We start from the raw sequence: 20982 nt of genomic DNA, 5'->3' as shown, positions 1-20982 counted from the left end.
GTACTCTTTCCAAATGTACATCTACCTGTGCAACTCTCTATCATACCCTCCCAATAGCCATCTCCTCTTTAAGCTTTAGAGCCCTAACCTCATAAGCCTTTCCTCACAGGGGAACCATTCTATCCCCTTATCATTTTGTCACCCTTCTCTATACCTTTTCAAATTCAGCTATTATCTCCTTGAGAATTTCTAGAACACAGACAATCCCTATCAAAACACGAGGTAAGTAAATGTGAGATATACTCTCCATTTCAGACAGTTTTTCCTAAAGATGAGTGAATTCTGAATGCATATGAAAGATGCACAAATAAGACAGCAGCCACGGCTGAAGCTTCAACAACATAAGCTGTAGTGTTTCACAAGTTCAAAAATTCATCCCCTTTGTGTGCCCACTGCCATGTGTGTCCAATAGAGGGGGATGGGGGGTGGTGGAGGAAAAGACATTTAACTGAATATAGATTTACTACAAAAGCTACCAATTTGACTAATGCACAGTGGCATTAACTTCCCTCACCCTAGAGAATCATTTTTTGTACTATACACACACTCTGGAAGAGCACATTAAAAATAAATATACTACACTGCATGGAAAACAAAACTGGGAGTTCTTAATGTAGTTATGAATGGAATTCCACCTTACCTAGAAATGTATGAATGATAAACAGACAAAAATTACACCTAAATGGGAAAAAATTTAAAAGAAATGGTCAGCAAGAAGGATAATGAGATGTATAAAATCTTCCAGGTGGAAGACAATCATGTTTCAAGTCAAGGTATGATATGTTCTGTAATATTTAAGACCAAGGTGAACAGCACCTCACCCTGATGAACAAATCATACTCTAATTTTGCAATATATACTTTGCAGGGATGATAACAAAAAGAGCTAGTACTATTACTCATTATGCAGCTAAACCTTAATTCATATCAGTGTGTGTTAATTGGAATTATTATAAAGAATCAAATTTACAGTATTGCTAGATGACAATATTTAGTTCAATGAAATCTTCTGAACACAAACAGACTGAGTAGATTGTTACAACTATGTTGTGTCACAGTCAACAGAGCAGTCGGAGATGTTAGCATGTCCTCCATTTTCAACAAGAATTACAGCTCTGCTGTTATAACACAGAACAGATGCATTCAGAAGTAACACAAGCTCAAGTTTAAATGTCTGTCCATTCAAGGGCACACCGTCAGCTTATTCAACAGTGAGCCACCTTGAAACATGAAAAAGGCACTATCCTCATTTAGTTCACTTTTTTTAAAGATATGCTGTCTGGTACCAACAGTATCTTCTGGATATACCGTTTCATCTCACTTGACAATTAAGAGATCAAAATATTTATTATAGTTTAAGTGCTACCTTCAATACACAAGCTCTGCTCAACTTTTTGTAGTTAATAGATCTAAGAATTGTCAAACATTCTTTGCTCTTGGATTCATTTACCCATTTTTTTAATGTGCTGTTACTTTACAGATGCTTGTCAATGCCACTCTGGCTCAGGAGGTCTGGATTCTCTGAAACATGAATGATGGCTTCATCTATTTTCAGCAGTAATGATTAATTGAACGATCAGTGCAGAATAAGAAATCCTAAAAACACCAACACTGGCATTTCATGACACACATTGTCAACGCATTATAAAAAGGATTATATTAAGTGATGCTAAACAAAACCAACCTTGATATTACTCTCAGCATCTTCTTCATCCTCCCCATCTTCATCATCTTCCATTTCCTAAAACCAGTAAAGCAAAACAACAAGTATGATATCAAGTGAAATCTAGTCATCCATTACTAGGTGGTGATAAATCAAAGTTACTCACTTGTAGCAGGTGTTCTCCGAAGACAGCAGGCTAAGTATCCTAACAGCTGGGTGACATTGTCTGACAGAGCCTGGTGCAGATGCTGAATTTAGTTAGAACTTTCCAGCAGCATCCCACTGCACATGCGATGGGTCCCTCCCACCTGACTTATGAGCATGGGTTTCTCAGTCATTTAAAAAAGCTATGGCTGGATCCAAGATGGTGACGGTATGAGAAGCGTTGCCAGTTGCGTCTCACTTTTCTCTGCGAACGCCACGAAGTTGCTCCTTACCTGAACCCTGGAATGGGGAAAAGGAGAGGCAAGGTCAGGGAGGTTCCCTCTCTCCCTGACGGGACAAGTCAGCTTCGGCAGGCTAAGATGGAGGATTTTGCAGTCGCGCTGGGTCCGGGGAAGATTTCTACTCCGGTAGCTGAGGCTGGCGCTTTGGCGTTAGCCGACAGTGTAGACGGGGGTTCCCTTAGCCCGGTCGAACGTGCGGCTCCTCCACAACCAGGAAGTGAACGTCTCTAGATGAGCCCTGTAACTCAGATCCCAAGTGGAGAGCAGAACGTGCAGGGAGGGAGCCTTTTGGAGACAGCTTGGGAGCTCCAGAAGCGACATCAGCTCCTGTACTGTTAGCACAGACAGTGAGTATTCTGGAAAATGCTGTTAAAGCACCCCTTCCTGAATTGACACTGGAGAAAATAGAAAAGCCAGCCGTAGTGATGCTAGAGTCACTATGGGACTTAACCTTTACTGCACATTCCTCCCTACAAACTGTGGTAACTAAAAATGCTGTATTAAGGCCTTATCAGAAACTGCATTAGCCCAATTGCAAAAGACTGAACATCAAGCTGCAGAAGTAAAATCTCTCACTGAACGAACAAAAAAAATGGAACTTGTGGGTCAAACATTGATTAGAGATAAGAATTTTACTCTCCGAAGGCTGGAATATCTGGAAAATCAGTCCAAGAGACTTAACTTGAGGCTAATAAATTTTCCTAGTTCGCCTCTTATTACCCCTGTACAAATGATTAAAAAATACCTTGTGGAAATATTGGGTATGTCAGAAAATTCACTACCACCAATAACGAGAGCGTTTTATTTGCCAACTGATTCTAGAGTGGAGTCAGGAAACCTTCCTCAAGGTGGTGCAGTGATGAATCTGACTACCTTTTTGGAATCATCTTTAGAAGTTGTAACGAAAAGAGCAACATTATTAGTCTCATTTGCTTTAGAAATGGATCGGGATGCAGTACTGAGACTTTCTTTAAGACATTTGGATTCAGTTTTTTTTGGATCAAAAATAAGAATATACCCAGACTTATCAAGAGAGACTCGGAAGAGCCGTAAAGCCTTTTTGGCTTTGCGCACAAGAACTATGGCAATAGGAGCCTTCCTATTGAAATTTCCTTGTGTTTGTAGAATTATGTTTCAATCTAAACAGTTTCAATTTTTTGACCCTAAACAGCTAGAGGAATTTCTACTTAGTAGGGAAGAGGTTAATGTAGTGGTTTAATCCCATATGTACACTGTTCAACAGCCTTGGAGTGAATCACTCAGGACGTGACGCTTCATTAATATAATTTACAATGTATGATTATTTCCTTTAGATTATATGATTAATCTTACATCTTGGATTGATTTCTTATTCTTGTGGTCGATAATTATATGAAACTTAAATAGTATTTGCTTGTTTATATAATTTTTCACTTCCAAATTGTGTATTATCATTCATAAATTTGAAATTATGTTTGTTAAAAAGTTTAATAAAAATAAAGTAAAAAAAAAAAAGCTATAGAATACAACTCCAAAGGGAAGCGGGAGGGTATGTAACATAGCAACATAGTAAAGGACGGCAAAAAAAGACCTGAACAGTCCATCCAGTCTGCCCAACAGTCACCCTCATTATCAAGTCATGATCAAACGATGAATGCGATATAGTTGATCATTGTCTCTCACTGGCATTTCTGGACATAGACCATAGAAGTTTGTCTAGTACTGTCCTTAGGTTCCAACTACTGAAATTGCCGTCAAAGCTAATTCTAGCCTATCCAAATCCATCTTGTCATTTACAGGATACGGACCATAAAAAAAAATCTGCCGGCAGTGTCCTCACGTTCCAAATTAATGGAGTTTCCGTCAAAGCCCTCTCCAGCGCATCCTAAATCAGATTGTCATATATGGGACCCAACCATACAAGCATGCCCAGCATCAGCCTTAGTTCTTCACAGCTGGAGTCTCCATCTAAGCGTCACTCGACATGCAAACACACATGTAACCGTTTAGAAAATTAATGATATAAAAAGCAAAACTTAAAGATTCTCTGTATTCATCCCACTCCTTTTTGAATTCCATCACAGTTTTTTTTCCTCCACCACCTCCCTGTGAGAATACTTGGACTGCTGTCCTCCAGAGAACACCTTTGCTTTCTCCAAGGACAAGCAGGCCATTGTATTCTCACAGCTGGGAATCCCCAGCTACCAGGCTTACTGAAGACAATGTTAAGATAAGGTAAAATTATGCATCATACCTGATAATTTTCTTTCCCTTAATCATAGCCGATCAATCCATAGACTGGTGGGTTGTATCCATCTACCAGCAGGTGGAGATAGAGAGCAATCTTTTGCCTCCCTATATGTGGTCATGTGCTGCCGGAAATTCCCCAGTATGTCGATATCAAAGCTCCATCCACAGGACTCAGCACTTAGAGAATTACACCCACAAAGGGACACTCTGCCCAGCTCACCACCGCCGAAGCGGGGGAGGGGAAATATTCCAGTGCACCACCGCCGGGGCGGTGGGCGGGAAACCACACCCGCCGACGCGGGGGGAACTGGCTTATCCTGCTACCGCAACCGCGGGAGGAGCTGGCTTACCCTAATACCGCTGAAGCGGGAGGGATACAAAGCTACCCTACAGCCGCACGAAGCGGGAGGGAGCGCCGGCATAATTTAGTTATCAATCCAGCCACCGCCGAAACGGGGGGAGAGGAAGCAGCAGCTTACTGTAACACAAAATCGTCTCAACTCGAAGAGACTTCAATTGGAAGAACTTGAACACAAAGTCCTCGTGAACAGGAAATGAAGACTGAACTTGAACCTGAAATATAACCAGAACACAAACAATACAGATATCTGGGAGGGGCTATGGATTGATCGGCTATGATTAAGGGAAAGAAAATTATCAGGTATGATACATAATTTTACCTTCCCTATCATCAAGCCGATCAATCCATAGACTGGTGGGATGTACCGAAGCAGTACTCACCCAGGGCGGGACATGGAAATCCCTGAACGCAACACTGAAGCCCCAAACTGGGCCTCGGCCCGAGCAGCCACATCCAAGCGGTAATGTCGCGAGAAGGTATGAGCCGACGACCAGGTAGCCGCTCTGCAAATCTCTTCCAAGGAGACAGATCTGGACTCCGCCATCGAGGCTGCTTGTGCTCTAGTAGAGTGTGCCTTCAGCTGAATAGGCGGAATCTTCCCCGCCGCCACATAAGCTGACGCGATCGTCTCCTTGACCCAACGTACCACTGTAGGCTTAGATGCCTGCAGACCCTTATGAGGGCCTGCGAACAGCACAAACAGATGATCCGACTTCCGGAAATCATTGGTCACTTCCAAGTATCTGATGATGACCCATCTAACATCCAGATATTTGAGCGCAAGGTACTCCTCTGGGTAATCCTCCCTACGAAAGGAGGGTAGGTAAAGCTGCTGATTCACATGGAATCGAGAAACAATCTTGGGCAGGAAGGAAGGCACTGGGCGAATCGATACTCCTGCCTCAGTGAATCACAGGAACGGACTCTACACGAGAGCGCCTGGAGCTCGGAAACTCTTCTGGCTGATGTGATAGCCACCAGAAAGACTGCTTTCAACGTCAGGTCCTTCAGCGATGCCCTTGGTAAGGGCTCGAAGGGCGGCTTCTGCAAGGTCCGTAGTACCAGATTGAGATTCCACGTAGGCACTATCGAGTGCAGAGGGGGGCGCAGGTGATTAACTCCTTTGAAAAAGTGTACCACATCCGGCTGTGAAGCCAGGGAAGCCCCCTTCAGACGACCCCTGAAGCAAGCTAGAGCCGCCACCTGGACTTTCAGCGAACTGAGCGACAGGCCTTTCTCCAGCCCCTCTTGCAGGAACGCCAACACTGAAGATATTGGAGCAGTGAAGGGCGATATAGAGCCTGCCTCGCACCACGACGCAAAGGTACGCCAAACCCTGGCGTAAGTGGTGAAAGTAGAGCGCTTCCTCGCTCTCAGCATAGTGGCGATGACCTTGTCTGAGAAGCCCTTCTTCCTCAGCCGCTTCCGCTCAATAGCCAGGCAGTAAGACCAAAGGGGGAGGGATCCTCCATCACCACGGGACCCTGATGTAAGAGGCCCCGCTCCGCTGGCAGCCGCAGAGGGCCGTCCACCGAGAGTCTGACCAAGTCCGCATACCAGGGACGTCTGGGCCAATCCGGACCCGCCAGGATCACCCCGCCCGGATGCTTTGTCACCCGGCCTAGCACCCTGCCCATCATGGGCCAGGGCGGGAACACGTAGAGAAGCTCCTGTGCCAGCCACTGCTGGAGAAGAGCACCGACTCCCAGAGATCGAGGGTCCTGTCCTCTGCTGAAAAAACGTGGCACTTGGCCGAGGACGCCATCAGATCCAGGCTCGGCTGGCCCCAGCGTTTCGTGATGTCCAAGAACGCCCGAGCAGACAGTTGCCACTCTCCGGGATCCAAGGTATGGCGACTGAGAAAGTCCGCCTTGACATTCATGACTCCCGCAATGTGGGCCGCCGACAGCTGTTCCAGATTCGCTTCCGCCCACAGGCATAGCTTCATGGCCTCCTTGGCTAGAGGGGCGCTCCTGGTACCTCCCTGGCGATTGACATAGGCCACAGCCGTGGCATTGTCCGACAGGACCCGTACAGGCCTCAGCACCAGTACCGGGAGAAACTCTAGAAGCGCCAACCGAATGGCTCGGAGTTCCAGGAGGTTGATGGACCATTTTGTCTCTGCAGGAGACCAGAGCCCCTGCGCTGTCCGTCCCAGGCAGTGGGCTCCCCAGCCCGTCAAGCAGGCGTCCGTCGTGACGACAACCCACTCCGGGGTCGTAAGAGGCATTCCTGCGGACAGCTTGCATGGCCTCAGCCACCAGCTCAGCGCCTTTCGCACCGCTGGATCCAAAGGAAGGCGTACGGCGTAATCCTCCGAGACTGGAGTCCACCGCCGCAGAAGAGAGTGCTGTAGTGGTCTCATATGAGCCCTGGCCCAGGGCACTACCTCCATCGTGGCCGTCATGGAGCCCAACAGCTGCACATAGTCCCAAGCCCGAAGAGTAGAGGAGGCTAGGAACTGGCCCACCTGGGTCTGAAGCTTGACGCTCCGGTTGTCCGGCAGGAACACTCTGCCCACTTGGGTGTCGAATCGAACTCCCAGATACTCCAGGGACTGAGTCGGGCGCAGCTGGCTTTTCTCCCAGTTGATGATCCATCCCAGGGAACTCAGAAGAGCAATGACCCTGTCTGTAGCTCTCCCGCACTCCGCATAGGAAGGGGCTCGGATCAGCCAGTCGTCCAGATAGGGATGGACTTGCACTCCCTCCTTGCGGAGGAAGGCCGTGATGACCACCATTACTTTGGAGAAGGTCTGCGGAGCCGCAGCCAACCCGAACGGGAGGGCTCTGAACTGGAAGTGTCGGCCCAGCACTGCAAAGCGCAGAAAGCGCTGATGAGGCGGCCAGATGGGAATATGTAGGTAAGCTTCCTTGATGTCCAGGGAAGCCAGGAATTCTCCCTTTTTCACCGCAGCTATTACGGAGCAGAGGGTCTCCATCCGGAAGTGCCGAACTTTCAAGGCCTGACTGATTCCCTTGAGGTCGAGAATAGGCCGAGCAGATCCTTCTTTCTTTGGCACCACAAAGTAATGGATAGTGCCCCTTGCCAAGCTGATCTACTGGTACCGGGACCACCGCGCCCAGGCAGATCAGGTTGCTCAAAGTCTGCTGCACGGCAGCTGCTTTGACCTGAGACTTGCAAGGAGAGTTTACAAACCCGTCTCTTAGGGTCGGCAAAACTTTAGCTTGTAGCCGTCTCTGATGACTTCCAGAACCCAAGCGTCTGAAGTTACCCTGGTCCACTCGCCCAGAAACGAGGACAACCTTCCTCCTATCTGCACTGGGCCATGGACCAGGTCCCCGTCATTGGGTACGCGACCCTGGGGGCGGGCCGGAGGACGAACCTCCGGGACCGAAAGGAATGCTGCTTGGGGGAGAAGTTCCGTTTGAAGGAAGCGGAGGCAGAGGAGGCCGACTTGCCCAGGCGATACCGACGGGCTTCCTGGAATCGGCCCTTAGAGGGACCAGGACGGGCACTGCCGGCCCGAGACCTGACCTCCGGCAACCTCTTGCCCTTGGACGTGCCGAGCTCCGTCACGATCTTGTCCAGCTCGTCCACAAAGAGCAGCTTGCCTTTAAAAGGCAACTTGGCTAGGCGAGATTTAGAGGCATGGTCAGCAGACCAGTGCTTAAGCCAGAGCCACCGCCGCGCAGAGACTGTCTGAGCCATTCCCTTGGCCGAGGCTTTCAAAACATCATACAGCAAGTCTGCCAAACCCAACTCCAGGGTCGGCCATTCTGCCCTCCAGGAAGGGTCTGAGGGGGAAGCCCGCTGTAACACAGTCAGGCACGCCCTAGCCACGTAGGAGCCGCAAACCGAGGCTTGCAAACTCAGAGCGGCCGCCTCAAAGGACGACTTTAAGGCCGCCTCCATTCTCCTATCTTGGGCGTCCTTCAGGGCAGTGCCATCTTTCACCGACAGCGCCGTTTTCTTAGTCACGGCAGTGACTAAGGAATCTACCGTGGGCCAAAGGCTTCCCCCGTTCCCCCTCAGGAAAGGGGTACAGATGGGACACAGCCCTGGCTACTTTCAGGCTCGCCTCAGGGGCATCCCATTGCGCTGAAATTAAGTTCTGCATGGCTTCATGAACATGGAAGGTTCTAGGCGGGCGCTTCGTTCCCAGCATAATGGCGGAGCCAGTAGAGGCTGAGAGAGAGCCTTCCTCCAGAGAAGCAATCTTCAAAATGCTCCTGGCCTGCACAAGCAGGTTGGGCAAATCCTCTGAGCGAAAAAGCCGCGCTGCAGAGGGGTCGTCCGCTCCATCCGAGCGAGGATCAGTCTCTTCCATCGATTCCACTAAGGATCTCTGGGAGAACTCAGACATGCTGCCGTCATCCACATCAGAGGAGACCGAGTCCCCCGAGGGTGGAAGATGCACCCGAGGGCGCTTAAGCATAGAGGCCTCATCACCCCGATCAGAGGGGTGGGCAGGGGCAGTGTTCTGCATAAGAAAGGCCTGATGCAGCAGCAAAATGAACTCAGGGGAGAAACCCCCCAACTATGCATTTCTGCAGCCTGTGCCGCGGCCCTAGAGGCGCTCTCCATCTGCGCTCCCAGTAGCGAGGGAGAGGCGTGTTGTGCGTCCAAAATTGCGTCCGGCACGAAACTCCGAGAAGGAGCCGCGTGGGAAGAAGGGCGTTTTAATTTCGCCGACTTCTTACTGTTGCCCGATTCAAGGGCGACCAAGCTGTTAACGTCTCCCATCTCTAGGGCGGCCCAAGAAGAAGCCGTCCGAGCCGCGTGGCCGGTCACGACTGGGAGGGCGGCCAGCGGGGGATGGGCGCCTAAGGCAGGAAAGGCCGCCGCGCCGGAGGAAAAACCGGTGAACTCTCCCGGTTCCGAAAGGGCGCCCAAAAAGGGCGACTCTACCTTCGATCCCCCCGCTAGGCGCGCAAACGCGTTCCGGGTAGCGTCTTTTCGCACCCTTGCCATCCGAGGCCATAGCCACGTGGAGACCGTTCGGGGAACCCCCTGCCCGCTAGTAAAAGGTAAAAATTACCTGCTTCTTGCTCCGAGCAGCTGCGAATGGACGTCCTTTTTGAACGTTAAAAAAATTTTTTTTTTTTTTTTTTACGGAGCCAGCAGGAGGGGGGAGAAAAGGAGGGACCTGGCACCACCAGGTTTGCACTTGCTCACGAAGAGCCCTCAACCCCAGGTACTCAACAAAACCTAAACAATTAGGCTTGGAGACCTAGCCAGAGCTGCTGCTGTGTGACCACACACCTGCTGAGATAGAGAGCATACTGGGGAATTTCCGGCAGCACATGACCACATATAGGGAGGCAAAAGATTGCTCTCTATCTCCACCTGCTGGTAGATGGACACCTCCCACCAGTCTATGGATTGATCGGCTTGATGATAGGGAATAGGGACTCAAACCATCAAGGCCTGTAAGTCAATTAATCTGAAACTATTTACATACTAGTTGCGAAGGTGTAGAGTGGGGGGGAGGGGGGAGTTGTATTCTATACAATGAACAAATTCTTCAGGACTAACTGCCCAAACCAGTTGTCACATCGGGTAACCTGCTCAAGGCAGTAATAAAATGTGAATGTGTGGCAGAAGACATGACCTTCTAGAGTCAGCCCTGCCTAGGCATAAGTAAAGGAGATGCAATTTGCTTGCCAGTTAGAAATTGTGCATTTGCCAATGGCTACCCCCACCCAGTTTGGGTCAAAAGAAACAAAAAGATGGGTGGACTGTTTATGGGCTTTAGTCCACTCCAGAGAGAAGGCTAAGGCTCACTTGCAATCCAAGGTATGCAGTACACTCTTGCCAGGATGGGCATGTGGTTTTGGTAAAAATGTTGAGCACAGCAACAGAGAGAGGGTCAAAGTACAAACCACACAAAGCAAAACAAAAAGCACCAAAAGCCTTCAAAAACAGAACAGTTCTTTAATTCAGGGACCCGACATGGGCTGTGTTTCGTCGCACAACGCCTGCATCAGGGGTCATAAACGCAAACATATGCTCAGCATCAGCATAATATGAACGCTGAAACCGAGCGTCTTAAGGCATAACTTACTTGTTTGTTATCGCAGTTATCAGCCCAGGTGTGGGCTTGTTGCATTACACATATATTTGCTTTTGTGTTGAGTCTGTTAGTCTGTACAATAAACTTTTAAATTGAAAGCATTGTCCAGTAAGTCCTTTCAAGTTCATCTTTGCTGTTCCCTGTGCACACTGTGAGAACATGAGGACATGTCCTCTTTGCTCAGAAGAAAAACGAAGACTGAGAAACCCGTGCTCACATGATGAGCAGAAAAGCACCAGTGCAAACGCAGTGGGATGCTGCTAGAAACTTCTAACTAAATCTCGCTAGTCAGCACCCACACCGGGCTCTCTCAGATGACGTCACCCAGCTGTGAGAATACAACGGCCTGTTTGTCCTCGGAGAAAGTTCTTTCTAATGAAAAACTGAAGCAGAATGTTCTAAACAAGTTTCAAGAATAAATATCAACTCTGAACAACCTCTCACCTCTTCCTCCCCTTCCTCTCCTTCTTCAAACTGTAAAATAAGAAACACTATTTAAGAATTTCACTTTTATACACATCTGCACAGTTCATTTAAATACGATCTATTTAATTTGATTTTGCAGCACACAGACACTACCAATATAATATTTCCTGTTTGTACTTGGCAGCGGGAGACGAGGGCAATTTTTTTTCAGATCAATATTAACTTTAAAATTTAGTAGATCAGAAACATCAAAAGTGATTTTTTAATAAAATTTAGTATTAGATGATTTGTTAGATGAGTAAATTTAATGAAAGCTTGTAGGAAAAGGTTTTCACCAAACAGTCAGCCTCATTTTTCCCCCCATATTTTTACTAGCCTTGGTACAAAAGGAAAACACACATTACAAATATATTACATAGCACACCAGTGATTAAACAACTTCATTTCATTCATAGCCCACCCACACACAGACTACGCCCTGAAGTAATCAATGCATGCCTCCAAGAAAATATTGGGTAACCGTGTATGGTGTGCAGCCACCAATAAAGGTTCCACATAAGCAGCTCAACACATCTACACAGTAGTGGCACAACAACACTGGGCTTCCCAGAAGCCAGGAGTGACCTGATTATAGGGAGTGCGAGAACCATGGTTAACCAAACTTCAGTGAGCAAGTGGAGACTAGACTTTTTATTTTTTGTCTTGGTGTCACTAACCTTGGTGGCTATGGGGAGTACTGGAAAACTTAGCAATGAGAAAGAAAAAAGGCTTGGGTAGTGATTTTGCAGAATCAAAGTTAAAAACGGAAGGCTTGAATAATCTAATAGAAGTAGAAGCCATCACTTTGCCAGATTTTGGACAGGCTCAGGGCATTTGTGGAGAAAAGGAGGGGTAATGTTTGAAAGGATAGGTAGAAGACCTGGGGAAGAAGGGAGTTGGTACTGGATTGCACAAGGAATTGTGGATGTGCAAACATAATGCATATCTTTCAAAACTGGATGAAAAACCTTCCTAATTAGTTAAATTTTTCCTGAGCATGCTGCATGGAACATTTTGGTAAATGGTGACACATGAAGGCTAAGTTAATAGTTCTGGAAATAATGCTGAATTTGTAATTACATTCTCTTAAAAAATTCTCTTAGAAATACTGCAGACAAAAGGTTAATTTAAAAAGTGGTATAGCTTCTTTATAGATAAGTATGTCTTACATCAGAAGTTAAGATCCAGTACCACAAAGCAATACAGAAAATTGCTTGGCCATAAATACAGCAAAGCTTAAAAAACATGTATTACTAGGGGCTTGACAAATATTCTTTGGATTTAGGAGCCAGGCCAAAAACCTTCCTTCCCACTACTGTCTCCTCTAAATCTGAGGGGAAGTGGGGAGAGGCATCTCCCCTGCTGTGTAGCTCATGGCCTGATTTACTGAGACTGTTTTGCCGTTCTCTGTCTATGTGAAAAAGCTTAGTAATCAGGCCCTTAATGTAGAAAAATGCTATCAGTTGCCTTCAGTGAAACCCAGGTCAAGACAGGCTTAGAGCTCAGAACTAGGCCTCTAAAAATCAAAGACCATGTCTGAGTCAGACAATGTCACTGTGACAAAATGCTGAATTACGGAGCTGAGAAGCTGACAGAGGAAGACAATCTATTCTCAAAACAACAGGTGGACAGACATAAGACAATACCCAGAGTTGTGTGGGCAAAGATGTTTTGGGTAAAAGCAGGTAACAGTAGGTCATAAGAACATCCAGGGTGGGGTGAAGGAGGACCTGAAAGCATGTGAACTCATTATTAGCAAAGATGTTGATACTTGGAACTTGGAAACATGTGAAGTCATAGTTATCAACTGGCAGCGGGAAAATGAAAACCTAATAGAAATGTATTTAAAGGCTAGTAGCTAAGGCATTGCCACGGAGACTACAGAAGATGTTGACGGCACCCGTTGTGTGTCACGGAGCTCTGCACTCCCAATATGAGAAACGAGTGTCTGATGATTTTGTACTAATCTGGCTTTTGGTAAGTGAGCTAATAAACTTTGACAGCTACTTTCTCATGTTTACAGAAAGCGAATGATACATACCTGTAGCAGGTGTTCTCCGAGGACAGCAGGCTGATTGTTCTCACAACTGGGTTGACGTCCACGGCAGCCCCCACCAACCGGAACAAAACTTTGCGGGCGGTCCCGCACGCAGGGCACGCCCACCGCGCATGCGCGGCCGTCATCCCGCCCGTGCGCGACCGTTCCCGCTCAGTTGAATGACAAGCAAAAATGATCAAAAACGCAACTCCAAAGGGGAGGAGGGAGGGTAGGTGAGAACAATCAGCCTGCTGTCCTCGGAGAACACCTGCTACAGGTATGTATCATTCGCTTTCTCCGAGGACAAGCAGGCTGCTTGTTCTCACGACTGGGGTATCCCTAGCTCTCAGGCTCACTCAAAACAAGAACCCAGGTCAATTGAACCTCGCAACGGCGAGGGCATAACAGAAATTGACCTACGAAGAACAACTGAGAGTGCAGCCTGACCAGAATAAATTCGGGTCCTGGAGGGTGGAGTTGGATTTAAACCCCAAACAGATTCTGCAGCACCGACTGCCCGAACCGACTGTCGCGTCGGGTATCCTGCTGGAGGCAGTAATGTGATGTGAATGTGTGGACAGATGACCACGTCGCAGCCTTGCAAATCTCTTCAATAGTGGCTGACTTCAAGTGAGCCACCGACGCTGCCATGGCTCTGACACTATGAGCCGTGACATGACCCTCAAGAGTCAGCCCAGCCTGGGCGTAAGTGAAGGAAATGCAATCTGCTAGCCAACTGGAGATGGTGCGTTTCCCGACAGCGACCCCTTTCCTATTGGGTTCGAAAGAAACAAACAATTGGGCGGACTGTCTGTGGGGCTGTGTCCGCTCCAAATAGAAGGCCAACGCTCGCTTGCAGTCCAATGTGTGCAACTGACGTTCAGCAGGGCGGGTATGCGGTCTGGGAAAGAATGTTGGCAAGACAATTGACTGGTTAAGATGGAACTCCGACACCACTTTTGGCAGGAACTTAGGGTGAGTGCGGAGCACTACTCTGTTATGATGAAATTTAGTATACGGAGCATGGGCTACCAGGGCTTGCAGCTCACTGACCCTACGAGCTGAAGTAACTGCCACCAAGAAAATGATCTTCCAGGTCAAGTTCTTCAGATGGCATGAATTCAGTGGCTCAAAAGGAGGTTTCATCAGCTGGGTGAGGACGACGTTGAGATCCCATGACACCGCAGGAGGCTTTACATGGGGCTTTGACAAAACCAAGCCTCTCATGAATCGAACGACTAAAGGCTCTCCGGAGATGGCTTTATCCTCTACACGAAGATGGTAAGCACTAATCGCACTAAGGTGATTCCTTACTGAGTTGGTCTTGAGGCCAGACTCTGATAAGTGCAGAAGGTATTCAAGCAGGTTCTGTGCAGGACAAGAACGAGGTTCTAGGGCCTTGCTCTCACACCAAACCTCCTCCACTTGAAAAAGTAACTCTTTTTAGTGGAATCCTTCCTAGAGGCAAGCAAGACATGGGAGACACCCTCAGACAGACCCAATGCAGTGAAGTCTACGCCCTCAACATCCAGGCCGTGAGAGCCAGAGACTGAAGGTTGGGGTGCAGAAGCGCTCCGTCGTTCTGCGAAATGAGAGTCGGAAAACAGTCCAATCTCCACCGTTCTTCAGAGGACAACTCCAGAAGAAGAGGGAACCAGATATGGCGAGGCCAAAAGGGCACTATCAGAATCATGGTGCCGTGGTCTTGCTTGAGCTTCAGTAAGGTGTTCCCCACCAAAGGTATGGGAGGATAAGCATACAGGAGGCCGGTCCCCCAATGGAGGAGAAAGGCATCCGACGCTAGTCTGCCGTGTGCCTGTAGTCTGGAACAGAACAGAGGCAGCTTGTGGTTGGTCTGAGAGGCGAAAAGGTCCACCGAGGGAGTGTCCCACTCTCGGAAGATCTTGCGTACCACTCTGGAATGGAGCGACCACTCGTGCGGTTGCATGACTCTGCTCAGTCTGTCGGCCAGACTGTTGTTTACACCTGCCAGGTATGTGGCTTGGAGAAGCATGCCGAACTGGCAGGCCCAACGCCACATCCCGACGGCTTCCTGACACAGGGGGCGAGATCCGGTGCCCCCCTGCTTGTTGATGTAATACATTGCAACCTGATTGTCTGTCCGAATTTGGATAATTTGACAGGACAGCCGATCTCTGAAAGCCTTCAGTGCGTTCCAGACCGCTCGGAGCTCCAGGAGGTTGATCTGAAGATCTTTTTCCTGGAGGGACCACAGTCCCTGGGTGTGAAGCCCATCGACATGAGCTCCCCACCCCAGGCGAGATGCATCCGTCGTTAGCACTTTCGTGGGCTGTGGAATTTGGAATGGGCGTCCCAGGGTCAAATTGGTCCGAATGGTCCACCAGTGCCGTGAAGTGCGGCAACTGATGGAGAGGCGGATGACATCTTCTAGATTCCCGGTGGCCTGGCACCACTGGGAAGCTAGGGTGCATTGAGCAGATCTCATGTGAAGACGAGCCATGGGAGTCACATGAACTGTGGAGGCCATATGACCTAGGAGTCTCAACATCTGCCGAGCTGTGACCTGCTGAGACGCTCTGGTCTGGGAAGAAAGGCCTGAGCCGTCTGAGAATTCAGCAGAGCTCCTATGAATTCCAGAGATTGGACTGGCTAGAGATGGGACTTTGGGTAATTTATCACAAACCCCAGCAGCTCCAGGAGGTGAATAGTGCACTGCATGGACCAGAGAGCTCATGCCTCCGAGGTGTTCTTGACCAGCCAATCGTCGAGATATGGGAACACGTGCACTCCCAGCTTGCGTAGATACGCCGCGACCACCACGAGACACTTCGTGAACACCCGTGGGGCAGAGGCGAGCCCAAAGGGCAGCACACAATACTGAAAGTGCCGTGTCCCCAGGCGGAATCTGAGATACTGTCTGTGAGCTGGCAGTATCGGGATGTGAGTGTATGAGTCCTTTAAATCCAGGGAACATAGCCAATCGTTTTTCTGAATCATTGGCAGAAGGGTGCCCAAGGAAAGCATCCTGAACTTCTCCTTGACCAGATATTTGTTCAGGCCTCTCAGGTCTAGGATGGGGCGCATCCCCCTGTTTTCTTTTCCACAAGGAAGTACCTGGAATAGAATCCCTGCCCTTCCTGCCCGGGTGGCATGGGCTCGACCGCATTGGGCTGAGAAGGGCGGAGAGTTCCTCTTCAAGTACCTGCTTGTGCCGGGAGCTGAAGGATTGGGCTCCCGGAGGACAATTTGGTGGAGAGGAGGCCAAATTCAGGGCGTATCCGCACCGCACTATTTGGAGAACCCACTGGTCGGAGGTTATTAGAGGCCACCTTTGGTGAAAAAGTTTTAACCTCCCCCAGACTGGCAGATCGTCCGGCACGGACACCAAAGTGGCGGCTATGTTCCCATGGATCCAGTCAAAAACCCGTCCCCGGTTTTTGCTGTGGAGGCGCCGGGGGCTGCTTAGGCGCACGCTGTTGACGAGAACGAGCGCGCTGGGACTGTCCCTGTGCCTGAGGAGGCCTTCGGACCGGCTGGGTGTACCTACGCTTCTTGTAGGCGTAGGGCGCAGCCTGCCTGGCCCGGGAAAAACGTCCACCTGCTGAGGTGGATGCTGAAGGCGCCCGGTGGGAGAGCTTGTCGAGGGCGGTTTCCCGCTGATGTAGTTGGTCCACCAACTGCTCGACCTTCTCACCAAAAATATTACCCCCCCGGCAAGGGACATCGGCCAGCCGCTGCTGGGTGCGGTTGTCCAGGTCAGAGGCACGCAGCCATGAGAGCCTGCGCATCACTATACCTTGGGCCGCAGCACGAGATGCCACATCACAGGTATCATATATACCCCCTGGACAGGAACTTTCTGCACGCCTTCAGCTGCCTGATCACCTCCTGAAAAGGCCTGGACTGCTCCGGGGGGAGCTTGTCAACCAGGTCCGCCAGTTGCTTCACATTATTCCGCATGTGTATGCTCGTGTAGAGCTGGTAGGACTGGATGCAGGTCACGAGCATTGAAGATTGGTAGGCCTTCCTCCCAAACGAGTCCAGAGTACGAGACTCCCGCCCCGGGGGCGCCGAGGCGGTATCCCTCGAACTCCGTGCCCTCTTGAGAGCAGAGTCCACGACCGCCGAGTCATGAGGCAATTGAGGCCGCATTAACTCTGGGTCAGAGTGGATCCTGTATTGGGACTCCGCTTTCTTGGGGATGGTGGGATTAGATAAAGGTCTCAACCAGTTCCGAAGCAGTGTCTCTTTGAGGACATTGTGCAACGGTACCGTGGAGGACTCTCTAGGTGGTGATGGATAGTCGAGGACCTCGAGCATCTCAGCCCTCGGCTCATCCATAGAGACCACGGGGAAGGGAATGCAAATAGACATATCCCTGACGAAGGAGGCAAAGGAGAGGCTCTCAGGTGGCGAGAGCTTCCTCTCTGGTGAAGGAGTGGGGTCGGAGGGAAGGCCCACAGACTCCTCTGAGGAGAAATATCTGGGGTCCTCCTCCTCCCCCCACGAGGCCTCTTCCTCGGTGTCGGACATGAGCTCCTGTAGCTCAGACCTCAACCGGGCCCGGCTCGACTTCGAGGCACCGAGTCCTCGATGGCGTCGTCGAGCGGTGGACTCCCGCGCCGGCGGGGATGAAGCTCCCTCCATCGACGTCGACTCCACCTGCGTGGCGGTCGAGACCGGCGCCGCAAGCGGCGTCGAAGGCCTCGGCACCGGGCTAGAGCACACCGGCGCCTCCATCAACGGCGCCGACGGCACAGTCTGGCGCATCAGCCCTTCCAGGATCCCCGGAAGGATGGCTCGGAGGCACTCGTCCAGGCCCGCTGTCGGGAAAGGCGAGGGGGCCGGTAGAGGTGTCGGTGCCGGAAGCTGTTCGGGTCCAGGAGGCGGCACCGAAGTGCTGGCACCCTGACGTGACGATACCTCTACTATAGAGGGGGAACGCTCCTCTCGGTGCTGCCGCTTCCTCGGCGTCGAATCGTCTCTGGAGCCGGGAGCCATATGCGCTGTGGGCGACCGATGACGGTGCTTCTTTGTCTTTTTTCGGTGCCCGTCATCGGCGGTACCGAAGAGGAGGAGGTAGATCCCCCTCGGCCTCGAGGGATCGGGTCCGACAGGGTTCGGTCCCGAGGGCCCTGGGTAGAGGGAGTGACCGGGGCCGATTGCCCACGCGGCCGCTCACCCCTGCCGTCTCCGGAAGACCGGCGGGCCGACAGGACCTGTACTCCTGGGGTCGGTGCCGATTTCGTGGACATCGGTACCGGTACCGAAGACCCGGCCGTCGATACCGATGCCGTCGAAGTCGACGGGCCGGCGCAAGTTCCAAAAAGACGGTCCCGTAGAACTTGCCTCGCCATCTGTGTCCGTTTCCGTAAACCGAGACACAAGGTGCACGTCATGGTATCGTGCTCCGGCCCGAGGCACTGGAGGCACCAAGCGTGAGTGTCGGTCTGCGAGATATGCCGGCCGCACCGACCACACTTCTTAAATCCACTCGGGATCTTCGAGGACATCGACGGAAAAATCACGTCGGCGAAGTCAAAGTCGTCGATGGTGGCGGTAAAATTCACACCTCGAAAAATAAAATCGACCGCGCGGCCACAAGGCCGCAACGAGACGCCCCCGCTAAAAAGACGAGGGAAACAAGTTCTTCTCTTTTTTTTTTTTTTTTTTTAACAAAATAAAACAGAGAAGCGAAGAAAAACACAACGAAGAAAATCTCGCGGCGAAAGCGCGATCCGGTTTCCGGGGCTGACAGAGAGAGAGACGAACGCGGCTCTCTCCAGCGCGGAAAAGAAAAGACTGAGCGGGAACGGTCGCGCAAGGGCGGGAAGACGGCCGCGCAGGCGCGGTGGGCGTGCCCTGCGTGCGGGACCGCTCGCAAAGTTTTGTTCCGGTTGGTGGGGGCTGCCGTGGACGTCAACCCAGTCGTGAGAACAAGCAGCCTGCTTGTCCTCGGAGAATCCCTGTGTCCTTCTGTTTGTGGAGTTCCTTAGTGCCTAAGGCTGGGTAGATTAGTCTGGGACTATGCGAGGTCTGCTAGGTAATTAAACAGGAAAACAGGGGGCACATAAATCATTGGGAAGATAAATTCACAAGTCTTAAGTTATCTTGTAAAGACTAGGCGCCAGGTCACCATGTTGCCTAGTAATTAGACCTGGGTACCTCCTGCCTTTGCTGCTGAAATGTGCTTTCTTACCAACTGCACTACAGCACTGCCAAGTAAATGTAAACTGCAGGAAGAGCTGCTTTATCTCGCTATCTCAAGTCTCATGAGATTTGAAATTATGAGGACAAGAAGCTCTTCCTGCTCTGTGCAGCTCAAATTCACTGTAAGCTCATGGCACCCTGGTGTGGATGTATAGAAAGCTTCGCCCCTTCCTCTTCCTGTTCTCAAATATGCTGGCCAAACTGCTGCCCTGCCCCACTGGAAATAACGAGGACGTGCTCTCTCTGAACTTAGATAGGGCCTGTTCCCAGGGCAGCGTTGAGGCAGGATGGTGTCTCTGCGGCAGGGCAGCAGAGTGACCCCTGGGCAGAGTGCACTAGCCTGACCACCACCTCTTCCCTCCCCGTGGAGGTGGTGAAGATCCTAGTACAGGTGGGCAGCTGGAACTTGGACAGGCTTTGTGTGACAGTGTGCACAGTGCAGTACAGATACCTAGAAGAAACTCTTCCTGTTCCATGGTGCTTGCAAGTTAGTCGAGAAACAAATTGAAGGGTGGGCCAATTTAGTGGATCAGGGGTCTAGGGGGAGAGAAGCTTCAGAAAGGTAGATGTGGGTTCAAGGAGAGATTGCCAGTAGAACTGTTGTTGCCTCCTGCTAGTTGAAGTAGGTTGCTTGAAAACATGGCTCTTAGTAACTGCATTTGTCATGCAGTATCTGACTGCACAAATATGTAGCCCAAAAAATATAAGAGACTAGGAAAAAAGGCCCATTTCTGACACAAATGAAACGGGCAAACAAAAAGAAAGAGCACAAATGAAATGGGTGCCAGCAAGGTTTTTCTTGGACTGTGTATGTGTGAGAGTGACTGTGTGTGAGAGAGAGAGAGTGAATGTGCGAGTGTGTGTTTGCGACAGAGAGACAGTGAGAATGGGTGCAAGTGTGTCTGTGAGAGAGATAGAGTGTGTGTGTCAGGGGCCCCCCTCCCTCCCTTCCAGTTCCAGGGTTGCCCCCCTCCCTCCCTCCCAGTTTCAGGGTTTTTCTCCTCCCCCTCCCTCCCTGGTCCCTCCTCCCCTCCCTCCCTTGTACTCTTTTCAACTTGTAGCAAGCATGACTATTTTATCATCTTGTAGTTCGTATTCATCCTGCCGCTAGTCGATTCCCTCTCCTTCCATTGCTTCCCAAAAAATTGCGCGGAAGGATGCGGGGGAGCGCGTGGCGAGGTGGAGCTTGGGCGGAGAAGCGTGCGTGGAAGAAGGAGAGAGGAGTAGGTGGAGAAGAGGGGGAAGTAATGCGGCTGCAGCGGCGATTGACGTTCGGAAGCTGTTACTTTTTGGTGTTTGGAACGGACGGTGCCGCGCTCTCTGGCAGTAGCAGCTTCAGCGGCGGCTGCTGGAAAAGGCGGAGCACAGGGGAGGGGGCAGGGCGCAGTCAATGTGAGAGACAGAGTGTGTATGTGAGAATGAGTGTGTGTGAGAATTTGTGTGTCAGGGGCTCCCTCCCTCCCTCCCAGTTCCAGGGTTTTTCTCCCCCCCCCCCCCCTTGTACTCCTTTCAACTTGTAGCAAGCACAAACTATTTTATCATCTTGTAGTTC

The 20982-nt window shown here is 50.2% G+C and overlaps 1 protein-coding gene across 1 annotated transcript in view; it reads right to left on the bottom strand.

The window, feature by feature from the left end:
• NAP1L4 (nucleosome assembly protein 1 like 4) overlaps positions 1-20982 on the bottom strand; it is a 481814-nt gene that overhangs the window by 79142 nt on the left and 381690 nt on the right. Inside the window, 2 exon segments of the mRNA XM_030201119.1 lie at positions 1684-1740; positions 11180-11209. Coding sequence (XP_030056979.1) covers positions 1684-1740; positions 11180-11209 — 87 coding nt within the window.

Source organism: Microcaecilia unicolor, chromosome 4 (assembly GCF_901765095.1).
Source record: "Microcaecilia unicolor chromosome 4, aMicUni1.1, whole genome shotgun sequence".
Classification (NCBI taxonomy): Eukaryota; Metazoa; Chordata; class Amphibia; order Gymnophiona; family Siphonopidae; genus Microcaecilia; species Microcaecilia unicolor.
Note: the sequence above shows the minus strand (reverse complement) of the source record. Positions and strands in the feature narration are given on the sequence as shown.